Source organism: Panthera leo, chromosome B4 (assembly GCF_018350215.1).
Source record: "Panthera leo isolate Ple1 chromosome B4, P.leo_Ple1_pat1.1, whole genome shotgun sequence".
NCBI lineage: Eukaryota > Metazoa > Chordata > Mammalia > Carnivora > Felidae > Panthera > Panthera leo.
In genome coordinates this window covers 34,896,731-34,910,279 of record NC_056685.1, presented here as the reverse complement: position 1 = coordinate 34,910,279, position 13,549 = coordinate 34,896,731, and the positions used below count along the sequence as shown (strand labels likewise).

General features: G+C 42.3%; 1 protein-coding gene across 1 annotated transcript in view; it reads left to right on the top strand.

Moving 5' to 3' along the window:
• The window catches only part of CACNA1C (calcium voltage-gated channel subunit alpha1 C), a 657,848-nt gene that overhangs the window by 408,336 nt on the left and 235,963 nt on the right, over positions 1 to 13,549 (top strand). Inside the window, exon 5 of the mRNA XM_042945417.1 lies at positions 5,366 to 5,505. Within this exon, the coding sequence (XP_042801351.1) occupies positions 5,366 to 5,505 (140 nt within the window). The remainder of the gene's footprint in view (positions 1 to 5,365; positions 5,506 to 13,549) is intronic.

The window sequence follows — 13,549 nt, the reverse complement described above, 5'->3', positions numbered from 1 at the left end:
CCTAAATCCCTTCAAATTCAGTGTCTTTCTCTAGGCCTCAGGCCCCAGAGGACCTTTCACACATAGAAAAGAGCCCCAGGAATGAGATTTATCAGGAGTTGAGGGTGCCTGCAGGGACCAACTTTGTTTAAGCAGAGAAGCTACATGTTCTTATCATGTTTATGGAAATGAGTTAGAGTTGAGTGCATACAGCGCTCTGCCCCCTTCATGGCCCTACCTACAGCGTGGGAGGTGGAAACAAGAGGCACAGGGCAGACCTCAAAAGGGAGCCCTGGGGGGGCCTTTTCATGTAGTTGCACACTTGGTGACACTTGCTCCTCTTTTGCTGGGTTGGACCCTCGCCTTGCTGTTCCTGCCCATAAGCACAGAGCGCAGACTTTTTGTGGAGTCAGCCCAGGTTTCAGTCACATCTTCCTGGGGTCTAGGCCATGAGGCTGATGAAGAGGCCCTCTTCAAAAAGATCAGAGGAGGACACTTGTTGGGATGTGCACTGGGTGTTGTATGGAAACCAATTTGACAATAAATCATATTTTAAAACAAAACAAAACAAAACAAAAAGATGCCTCTGGTAGATTGTTTAGGCCACAGAAGTTATGATGCTGGTGGTTGCTGAGCCTGTGGTTCACTATGACCCTCTGGGCTTTTTCCCCATTGATCTCACACATGGACATATTTGACACCTAGTTTCTCTTCTCCAAGGGCAGTGGTCCCATGGGGCTCTCTGTCTAATCTAAATCTCAGCCTCGGGCACCTGGCTGGCTCAGTTGGTAAGTGTTCGACACTTGATTTCAGCTCAGGTCATGATCTCGTGGTCGTGGGATTGAGCCCTGTGCGCCTCCATGCTGGTCTTGGAGCCTGCTTAGGATTCTCTCTCTCTCTCTCTCTCTCTCTCTCTGTCTCTCTCTCTCTCTCTGTCTCTCTCTCTCTCTCATTCTCTCTCTCTCTCTGCACTTCCTCCACTCATGCTCTCTCTCTCAAAAATAAATAAACCTTAAATCAATCAACCAATCAGTCAATCTATCTCTGCCCATTCTTCTAACTGGAAAAATCACACACACACACACACACACACACACACACACACACACACACACACAGCATAGCTCAACCACCTCTTTCATCTGTACCTTCTTTTCCTGCCCTTTTTATAACATTAAATGGATATCCCTCTGCTTTCCTTATGTCTCCTGGGAAGTATCTACTCCCTGGGCTCCTCATCTGCAGCTACTTAGGGGAAGGTTTCTTCTGCCCTTCTACGATCAGAAGGGGGTCTTCCTGGCCCTGGAGACAGGTGGGTGTGCCTGCCTGCTGCCTGAGTGCCAGGCTAAGAGCTGCTCTCTCATTTCTGCATTGCCATGCTGGGGTCCTGGGACAAGAGGCATTTCCTTCCCCCCCACAAGCCGGTCACATTTCCTTCCCAAAGTGGAAGAGTTTCCTTGGTACAGTGGGGAGATGGGCCTACTAAATGAAAGTGGGGAGGACTTCAGAGGCCTCTCCCTACCCAACCCAGGGACCTCGGGATCTTCACTAGATCCCCTGCTCAAGACACTCTACTCCAGCCACAGGGGCTTTTGCTCCTGTCTTCCTCCCAATATGGTGGCCCTGCTCTTCTGACTCACTGGGCCCTCTAGAGCCTCATTGTTCTCTTTTAAAAAGCTCCAATGTCCAGCTAGGAAACTGCCAGACACAACTCCTGGAGAATTCTGCCCCCACCCCTGACCAAGCATCCACATCTGAACCCAGCCCTTAGGGACAGGTAGGCACAAAGCAGTGGTTTGGGCTTTACAGTGCCTAATCAAGGAAAACACACCAGTCCCTACAAGCCAAGAACACCTCCTAGACCCATTCCTGAATTTTCTACCCCTTAAAAATTAAAATCAGGCACTTAATAAAGTGTCTGCATCAAGTTGGGGCAGGGAAAAGAGAAAAAAGTTGTCTAACCTCTGTTCCCTTCAATGAATAATATTTTGTGAACAACTTGTACTCTAATAAGCATATTGCTTTCTTCCAGGAAATACTAGGAACCAAATCTGGTTTGGATTTAGAATGCTGTTTGACAAACTTGCAAACTAGTCTCCATTTTCTAAGATTTCAGTAATCTAGACTTCAGTGGAAAGAACATTTCTCTGCAGAGAAAGAAGCCCGCTCCCCTCATCCTGGCAACTCTGCCTGGGGTTCAGGATGTCACCAGCTAACATATGACACCATCAAATTGCCAAGCTGAGCTGAAAGAATCACAGGACCAAGAAAGACTTTAGATGTGGTCTAGTCAGTGTTGTCAAACTTTTTAGCTGCAGAACCCATTGTTAAAGCCTTACTCAAAGGCCCATGAAAGCCACTCTGTTCCAGCCACTTTTCTCTGGCCTTGCTGTCCAAGATATTCCCCAGGGGATCCATGGAGCACAGTTTGGAAATCCTTAATCTAGACCAACTCCCTCAATTGCTGGGCCCTGCCTGGATTTGAGTTTCTTCAAAGCTAGGCCCCTAGCTGCAGCCTCCCCTGTTTTCAGATCTAGTTCCCTGGGGCATGAGTCATTTAAGGAGCTCAAGCCTATTCCTCAAGAACAAAGTTGCCCTGGTCTTCAGTTCAGGCCAGATGTGGGGACCCAGTCTGATACCTGGGCTTCCCCCTGACCCCAGGCCATGACTCAGCACACACTCTACTGACAGTGAATTGGTGGTCGTCTCTAGTACAAAGGACAGAAATTGCCCTGTGTGTCTTTTCTTTCCCCTAATTTTCTTGGTCACCACAAAAAGCCCAAGATTCCAGGTTCCCATTCCCACATGGTTCTCTGCATCTTCTGACCCCTTCTCCCTCGCTGAAACCTTTCCACTGTGCCCTCTGCTCCCCACAAGCCATTGCCCATTCAGGTGTCAGCAAACATTTTCTATAAAGGGCAACATGCTCATTTTCAGCTTGCAAACCACGTACTCTTTGTCCCAACTATTCAACTTTAGTGAGAAAATAGCAATAGACAACAGCAATATGTAAACGATGGGTGTAGTTGAACTCCAACAAAACTTCATTTACAGAGCAGATGGCCCAAGTGCTGCCCTAAACCCTCAGCTTTTTCTCTGGCCTCTCATTTAACTCCCTGACTCCCCCCAAGAGTCCTGCCTCCCTTGCATTCTCTCAAGAGATTGCCACTCTCTCCCAAATGCCTTGTTCTACAACCCGGAGGTCAGGAGAAGGGCCCTGTGTTTCTCTTATTTCTGCTTTCAGATGGCTACCCCTCCCCTTCCCTAGCAACTTCCAGTTTTAATGTGTGTGATCAGACCCTTCTACCCCTACTTCTCCTTATGGGATCCTCTGTAGGCCTCTATGGGACTCTATTCCTTGAAGACATGAGCTCTTGGTTCATTCCCATTCTCTCCAAACTTAGTATTGCTACTGTCCCCTCCAGTAGCTTCTTGGTTCCTTGATATCTTCCCCACCCAGCGACCCTGACTCCATCCTGACTCCAGCTGCACACTCCCATGGTTATAGCCACTATCCCTGCCATAAGTAATAACTGAGCCCTCCCCCATAATGTCAAACCAAACATCCCACTCTGTAAACAATACTACCCATATTTCCAGCTTATTCCCTCTTGCACTTTGACTCTGACAATCCATTCACCCTGTCCCATTCTCTCTGTTCCTCCACCCATTGTGTCCAGTCCTCCTTTTAACCAGCTTAAATGCCCAGCCCATCATAATCTCTCACTACCATGAACAGTCAACTTCCTCATTTTTCTATTCATCTACCTTGCTCATTTGGAAAAACACCAACCACAGTCAAATACAACTAGATGGAGATCCATCTGGTACCTGAAGCTATGCCATTGAAAGGGGTAGAGAAACTTAAAGCTGAGCTGATGGGTTTCACTTTACATTCATGACCACCAACTTCAAATAGGTCCTTGATGATATCTGGTAATCCTACTACATGTACCTTCCTCATTCACTCTTTGCTTTCTTTGGTGATTCTTTTATACCTTTGCCTCACCCTTCAAACTTCCAGTACCCACTCCTCATTTGCATTTTCAGCTGATGACCTTGCTCCCTGTTTCCCTGAGAAAACAGGTGCAATCAGGATAACATCTGTACCGCTATAATGTGCCCTCCTACTAGAACCATGATAAACCATCCCTTCTCCTATCTAGGGCCAATACCCCTCAGGGTACATGATATACCTTCCTGCCTACTGAAGGGTATCAATCCTTCCAGTAATTATTCCCTCACTTCTGCATTGCCAGATCACCTGTCTCTGTTACATAACTCCCATCACATATAAAAATGCTGCTGTATCTCCCATTTAAAAGCAAACACTACTTGGGGCACCTGGGTGGCTCAGTCGGTTGAGCATCCGACTTCGGTTCAGGTCATGATCTCATGATTTATGAGTTGCAACCCCGCATCAGGCTCTGTGCTGACAGCTCGGAGCCTGGAGCCTGCTTCAGATTCTGTGTCTCCATCTCTGCCCCTCCTCTGCTCATGCCTCTGTCTCTCTCTCTCTCTCTCCGTTTCTCTCAAAAGTAAATAAACATTTAAAAAAAATTAAAGCAAACACAACTCTCTTGATTCCACACCCTCTCCTGTAACCATCTTTTTTCTTCTACCACCTTTGACAGCAAAGCTCGTCAGAAGGGTTGTCTATACTGTAGCCACCAGCCACATGGCCACTCAGCACTAATCTAGAAAGTTTCAATTAATATACGGCTCAAATTTGTGGCTTGCATTATAGTTGTGTTAGAGCTGTCTCAAACTTTTCTTGCTGTCTTCTCTTGAACCCATATCTATTAGGCATTGTCCCCATCACTCCACCAAACAGATGTTTCAAAGTCTAAGTGGTCTGCATGTTACTAAAGCCAGTGGTCAGTTTCCCGTCCTTATATCCGCAGCACAAAACCAATTTCTATGCTATCATTTATTTGTGCCCAGTTTAAATCAAAAGGGAATTGTTAGGAGTAAGAAAGTAAGTGGGGAGGAAAGAGGATGCGGTTCCTGGCCACGTGAGGGCAGGCTTTAGGAATCCTGGAGTGGGGAGAGGACACCACAAAGGGACAGAGGCACTACTGTAAACTTTAGTGGCTTTACACTTCTATGCAGGCCACCTAGCTTATACAAAGCCATTTGTGTTCATGCACAGCTTTATGACTACAAATGGCCTGCCTATCCCCTCTCAGACCTTTCTAGACAGTGGATATGTCCCTTGGGTGATACCCACACTGAGGGAATGTCATCTTATGATGGTCACAGTCCCTTCCCCCCACACACCTTGGCACTGGTTCCCAGGCTGGAGGCACCTGTGAACTCTGCTGTCCCAGGCTTCCTTCAGAGAATTCAGAGTCTGACAGCTCCTTCTCCCCTTCTTCTCTTCTAGGCTTTTTAGTGCAATTTTAGAACAAGCCACCAAAGCCGACGGGGCAAATGCTCTAGGAGGGAAAGGAGCTGGATTTGATGTGAAGGCACTGAGGGCATTCCGCGTGCTGCGCCCCTTGCGGCTGGTGTCTGGAGTCCCAAGTAAGTAAAGCCATTATTCTTGTTTACAGTGTTATCTTGTCACCACCCTCTGCTTTCTCTTGCTGAATTGCCGGGAGCACTTTGCAAAGAAAACTGATTTCATATAAATGGAGAGGGCTTTTCTTAAATGAATTCCTTTGCTTTAAAGAACCTAACTCTGATATGAGTCCATTAAGACACACTGTGGTCCCAGCTCCTCTAAACACCTGGAAAAAATCCACAGCAGTCACGCAGCCAAATGAAGACAGCCTACAACAGAGAAAGCAATCCCTTGGCCATCTGAGCAATCCCCTCAAGGCCCTGGGCTGGGAATTAAAATACATTTTCAGCAAAGGAGCCAGGTGAGCAGAGAAGGCTAATCCCCAAGGCTCGCAAGGTATTTTAGCCTATGAGATTATCTCTACTTTCTGTATTTTTCCAAAGAACAATCTGAAAAGCATCAGTGGATGTCCAAAAAAGTTCTGTTTGCCATTTCTCTCAACCCTTTCCTTCTTTCATGTCAAATGGGACATTTCTGGTTTCAGAAGCCCTATTTATGGACAGGCTACCTGTCTTTGTAGAACTGGTTTTGCCAGAGGGTGGAGGGTGTTTAGCTCTCTGAATCAAGCAAAAGGGCTTCAGAGAGATATTGTCTATTGTGTATCTGGATAACAGTCACCTGGACAGCTCCTCTTCAAGCTCTTCCTCCAGAAGCCTATACCACCATGGATGAGCCCCAGGCAACTAACACAGCAGCTTCGGGCACCCAGCTTTGCTCCAGCAAAGCCCAGCCCAAGTTGTTCCTTGGGGTTAAGTGAGCTTTCCAAGAGCTCCTCTTTACACTCCTCCTTGATGAGTTGGTGGGATCTGAGCACAATTGTGGACTTGTGTGCCGAGATTTTTCCCTCTCAAGTCAGCTCCATCATCTGACCCATAACTCAAGGTAAAGGAGGTCCCTAGGACTGGGCTGAAATCAGACTAGCTTAGAGATGGGAGCAGGGGACAGGAAAACAAAGAGGTCCTCTGAACACAACCTTTACCATACAAGTGTGAAGGACCTTATAGTAACCTGTTCAATTCTTTCTGTACATGCACAGAAGAGTGAAAAGATCTTCCCAAAGTAACTTAAGTAGCCAGCAACAGAGCAGGACTAGAACCAGGTCTCCTGATTTCCAAACCAGCTCTCTTTCCCACCATACATACAACTTCTTGTAAAGGATTAACTAGTATATAACTCTTGATTGTCTTAGACTTTTACACATATACTTGATCCCTTGAATTACATTCTAAGCCCTGGAAGCCCAGAATTCTGCCTTATATTATCTCTGATTCCTGCACAATGCCTACAGTGGTCTCGGTACAAGGTAGAGGAATTTACTGGATAATTGAAGGTAAGAGTTAGACTATTTTCTTTGCAGTGGGACCTCCTAAGTAAAGTTTGTGGCCTGTCTTAAATTCAAAAGTGAACATGGAGCTAAGCCACACAAGCACATTTAGAGCAGAGTCTTTCTACTTAACCATTATAGGGTATCTAGGAATGGAAATAGTATCCAGTTGACTCTTGAACAATGTGGAGGTTAGGTGTGCTGACATTTACCTTGTGCAGTTGAAAATCCACATAAAACTTTTGACTCCCCCCAAAACTTCACTGCTAATAACCTGTTGACCGGAAGTCTTTTGATAACATACACAGTTAACACATGTTTTGTATGTTATATATATTATAAACTGTATTCATACAATGAAATAAGCTAGGGAAAAGAAACTGTTATTAAGAAAATCATATGGGAGCACCTGGGTGGCTCGTCAGTTAAGTGTCTGACTCTTGATTTCGGCTCAGGTCATGATTTCATTGCTCATGGGTTCGAGCCCTGCATTGGGCTCTGCACTGACACTGTGGAGCCTACTTGAGATCGTCTCTCTCCCTCTCTCTCTGCCCCTCCCCCACTCATGCTGTATTTCTCTCTCAAAAAATAAATAAACTTTAAAAAAAAATCATATGGAGGGGCACCTGAGTGGCTCAGTTGGTTGAGCATCTGACTCCTGATTTTGGCTCAGGTCATGATCCCAGAATCATGGGATCAAGCCCTGAGTTGCATTCCTCACTGAGCGTGGAGCCTACTTAAGATACTCTCTCTAGGGGCGCCTGGGTGGCTCAGTCAGTTGAGCGTCCAACTTTGGCTCAGGTCATGATCTCGCAGACTGTGAGCTCGAGCCCTGCGTTGGGCTCTGTGCTGACAGCTCAGAGCCTGGAGCCGGCTTCGGATTCTGTGTCTCCCTCTCTCTCTTCCCCTCCCCCACTCATGCTCTGTCTCTCTCTCTCTCTCTGTCAAAAATAAATAAACATTAAAAAATTTAAAAAAAAAAGATACTCTCTCTAGAATCATGAAAGCAGGAAGGGAAAAAAAAGTCCCTCATATACAAGGGAAGACAGATCAGGTTTGCAGCAGACCTATCCACAGAAACTTGTCAGGCCAGAAAGGAGTGACAGTATGCTGAATCAGAAAAATATGCAGCCAGCAAGGCTGTCATTCAAAATAGAAGGAGAGGTAAAAAGTTTCCCAGACAAACAAAAATTAAAGGAGTTTGTGACCACTAAACCAGCCCTGCAAGAAATTTTAAGGGCGACTCTCTGAGGGGAGAAAAGATGAAAATAAATAAATAAATAAATAAATAAATAAATAAATAAATAAATACCCAAAGCAACAAAAGATTAGAAAGGACCAGAGAACACCACCAGAAACTCCAACTCTACAAGCATCATGATGGCAATAAATTCATATCTTTCAATACTCACTCTAAACGTCAATGGACTCAATGCTCCAATCAAAAGACATACAGTAACAGAATGGATAAGAAAACAACATCTATCTATATGCTGGTTACAAGGGACCCACTTTAGACCTAAAGACACCTTCAGATTGAAAATAAGGGGGTGGAGAACCATCTATCATGGTAATGGTCAACAAAAGAAAGCTGGTGTAGCCATACTTATATCAGATAATCTAGACTTTAAAATAAAGACTGTATCAACAGATGCAGAAGGGCATTATATCATAATCAAGGGGTCTATAGACCAACGAGACCTAACAATTGTAAACATTTGTCTGCCAAATGTGATAGCATCCTAATATATAAGTCAATTAATCATAAACATAAACTCTTCAATAGAAATACCATAATAGTAGGAGACTTCAACACCCCACTTACAGCAATGGACAGATCATCTGATCAAAAAATCAACAAGGAAACAATGGCCTTGAATGACACACTGGACCAGATGGACTTAACAGATATATTCAGAACATTTCATCCTAAAGCAGCAGAATATACATTCTTCTCCAGTACACATGGAACATTCTCCAGAATAGACAATATACTGGGACACAAACCAGCCCTCAGCAAGTACAAAAAAATCGAGATCATACTGTGCATATTTTCAGACAACAACGCTATGAAACTCGAAATCAACCACAAGAAAAAATTTAGAAAGGTAACAAATACTTGGAGACTGAAGAACATCCTACTAAAGAATGAATGGGCTAACCAAGCAGTTAAAGAGGAAATTAAAAAGTATCTGGAAGTCAATGAAAATGATAACACCACAATCCAAAACCTCTGGGATGCAACAAAGGCGGTCATAAGAGGAAAGTATATAGCAATCCAGGCCTTCCTAAAGAAGGAAGAAAGATCTTAGATATACAACCTAACCTTACACCTTAAACATCTGGGAAAAGAACAGCAAATAAAACCCAAAACCAGCAGAATACAGGAAATAATAAAGATTAGAGCAGAAATTAATGCAATCGAAACCAAAAAAACAGTAGAACAGATCAATGAAACCAGAAGCTGGTTCTTCGAAAGAATTAACAAAGTTGATAAACCACTAGCCAGTTTGATCAAAAAGAAAAAGGAAAGTACCCAAATAAATAAAATCAAGAATGTAAGGGGAGAGATCACAACCAGCACAACAGAAATAAAAACAATAATAAGAGAATATTATGAGCAATTACATGCCAATAATATGGGCAATCTGGAAGAAATGGACAAATTCCTAGAAACATATACACTACCAAAACTGAAACAGGAAGAAATAGAAAATTTGAACAGACCCATAACCAGTAAGGAAATTGAATTAATAATCAAAAATCTGCCAAAAAATAAGAGTCCAGGACCAGATGGCTTTCCAGGGGAATTCTACCAAACATTTAAGGAAGAGTTAATACCTATTCTCTTGAAAGTGTTCCAAAAATTAGAAATGGACGGAAAACTTCCAAACTCTTTCTATGAAGCCAGCATTACCTTGATTCCAAAACCAGACAACGACCCCACTAAAAAGGAGAACTATAGACCAATTTCCCTGATGAACATGGATGCAAAAATCCTCAACAAGATATTAGCCAACTGGATCCAACAATACATTAAAAAAATTATTCATCATGACCAAGTGGAGATTGGGATGCAGGGCTGGTTCAATATCTGCAAAAACAATTAACGTGATTTATCACATCAATAAAAGAAAGGACAAGAACCATATGATCCTCTCAATAGATGCAGAGAAAGCATTTGACAAAATACAGCATCCTTTCTTGATAAAAACCCTCAAGAAAGTAGGGATAGAAGGAGCATACCTCGAGATCATAAAAGCCATATATGAACGACCCAACACTAATATCATCCTCAATGGGGAAAAACGGAGAGCTTTCCCCCTAAGGTCAGGAACAAGACAGGGATGTCCACTCTCGCCACTGTTATTCAACATAGTATCGGAAGTCTTAGCCTCTGCAATCAGACAACACAAAGCAATAAAAGGCATCCAAATCGGCCAGGAGGAGGTCAAACTTTCACTCTTCGCAGATGACATGATACTCTATATGGAAAACCCAAAAGATTCCACCAAAAAACTGCTAGAACTGATTCATGAATTCAGCAAAGTTCCAGGATATAAAATCAACGCACAGAAATTGGTTGCATTCCTATACACCAACAATGAAGTGACAGAAAGAGAAATCAAGGAATCAATCCCATTTACAGTTGCACAAAAAACCATAAAATACCTAGGAATAAATCTAACCAAAGAGGTGAAAAATCTATACACTGAAAACTATAGAAAGCTTGTGAAATAAATTGAAGGAGACACAAAAAAATGGAAAAAGATTCCATGCTCCTGGAGAGGAAGAACAAATATTGTTAAAATGTCGATACTACCCAAAGCAATCTACATGTTCAATGCAATCCCTATCAAAGTAACACCAGCATTCTTCACAGAGCTAGAACAAATAATCCTAAAATTTGTTTGGAACCAGAAAAGACCCTGAATATCCAAAGCGATCTTGAAAAAGAAAACCAAAGCAGGAGGCATCACAATCCCAGACTTCAAGCTATATTACAAAGGTGTAATCATCAAGACAATATGGTACTGGCACAAGAGCAGACACTCAGATCAATAGAACAGAATAGAGAACCCAGAAATGGACCCACAAACATATGACCAACTAATCTTTGACAAAGCAGGAAAGAATATCCAATGGAATAAAGACAGTCTCTTCAGCAAGTTGTGCTGGGAAAACTGGATAGCGACACGCAGAAGAATGAACCTGGACCAGTTTTTTACACCATACACAAAAATAAACTCAAAATGGATAAAAGACCTCAATGTAAGTCAGGAAGCCATCAAAATCGTCAAGGAGAATGCAGGCAAAAACCTCTTTGATCTTGGCCACAGCAATTTCTTACTCAACACATCTCTGGAGGCAAGGGAAACAAAAGCAAAAGTGAACTACTGGGACCTCATCAAAATAAAAGCTTCTGCACAGTGAAGGAAACAATCAGCAAAACTAAAAGGCAACCGACAGAATGGGAGAAGATATTTGCAAATGACATATCAGATAAAGGGTTAGTATCCAAAATCTATTAAGAACTTATCAAACTCAACACCCAAAAAACAAATAATCCAGTGAAGAAATGGGCAAAAGACATGAATGAACACTTCTCCAAGGAAGACATCCAGATGGCCAACCGACACATGAAAAAATGCTCAACATCACTCATCATCAGGGAAATACAAATAAAACCACAATGAGATACCACCTGACACCTGTCCGAATGGCTAACATTAACAACTCAGGCAACAACAGATGTTGGTGAGGATGTGGAGAAAGAGGATCTCTTTTGCACTGTTGGTGGCAATGCAAGCTGATGCAGCCACTCTGGAAAACAGTATGGAGGTTCCTCAAAAAACTAAAAATAGAACTACCCTACAACCCAGCAATTGTACTACTAGGCATTTATCCACGAATATAGGTGTGCTATTTCAAAGGGACACATGCGCCCCATGTTTACAGAAGCACTATCAGCAATAGCAAAAGTATGGAAAGAGCCCAAATGTCCATTGATGGATGAATGAATAAAGAAGATGTGGTATATATATACAATGGAGTATTACTCAGCAATCAAAAAGAATGAAATCTTGCCATTTGCAACTACGTGGATGGAACTGAAGGGTATTATGCTAAGCAAAATTAGAGAAAGACAAAAATCTTATGACTTCACTCATATGAGGACTTTAAGAGACAAAACAGATGAACATAAGGGAAGGGAAACAAAACTAATATAAAAACAGGGAGAGGGACAAAACAGAAGAGACTTGTAAATATGGAGAACAAACTGAGGGTTGCTGGAGGGGTTGTGGGAAGGGGAGTGGGCTAAATGGGTAAGGGGTATTAAGGAATCTACTCCTGAAATCATTGTTTCACTATATGCTAACTAATTTGGATGTAAATTTTAAAAAATAAAAAAATTTAAAAAAAGATTCTCTCTCTCTCCTTCTGTCCCCTCCCTTACTCACATTCTCTCTCTCTAAAAAAAAACACCTTTTTTTAAAATACAAAATTAAAAAAAAATCATATGAAAAAAATACATTTATAGGACTGTTCTATATTTATTGAAACAGTCTGTGTGTAAGTGGACCCACACAGTTCAAACTTGTGTTATCCAAAGGTCAACTGTATATGATGGCCAAGATCCAATTTCCTTTCTGTGAAACCTAAATTCTTTGGGTTTTCTTGATCAATCAGGCATAACTCAATAGATCAAAATCAAGGAATGAGAAGGAGGATGAGAATAATTCTGAACATGATTTTAAGGAGATTAATATGATGGTGCAGTCAGTGTGTCAGTGACAGGAATTATGAACTGATTCCAAACTTTGGACATAAAAAATCTTACCCTGTTATGTATGTGCTTATTAGGAGCCCACAATTTCAGAGCATTGTTCTCAGTATGAGGACATATCATAAAGAATAAATACGTTTATTTCACTTAGGAATTTGACAGTCTAATAAGAGTATATCAGTCAGCTTTTGCTGTAGGAACAAACAATCCCAAAGTCTCAGTGACTTAAAACCAGAAACATTTATACCTGGTCATATTACATGAGGGTGTTGATCAGTTGCAGCTTTTCTGGGCTCAGCTAGGCTCTGGGCTTGACCGGGTTCTGTATGCTACTTCATTCCAGAGCACAGGTTGAAGAAGCATCCAGCAGGTAGGCCATGTTTTTCTCATGGCAGAGGGGGCAGATGCTCATAAAGGGGGCAATTAGCTAAACCACACATGCATATTTTAGGTTTTTGCTCAAATATGACTTATATCATGGCTGCTCACATTCCACGGGCCAAAGCAAGTCACAGTGCTATCTTTGTCCCAAAGATAATGTGACACAGAAGTATACTGTACCTATAGAGAAGTTTGGGTGAATAATTGTGAATGAATAGTACAATCTAACACAAAGAAATTGAGGAGACTGTTATTAACAGAAGTAATTACAATAATAACTCCAGTACAGAAATTCTTAATTAGAGATGCATATGGTTGAGTCACTCATACTTCAGTGCATTAAAAAGGAAAATTAGATTAGATATGGTAGCTAGGATTCCATTATAGAAGAAGCTTCCTAAAGAAGGTGTCCCATCTCCATATGCATTTAATTCATGGTAGAACTGTATTGTGATGGTCAGAAAATTCCTTGGAATTCCTTGGAATTCTGTCATCAAGAAGAGGAGGACAT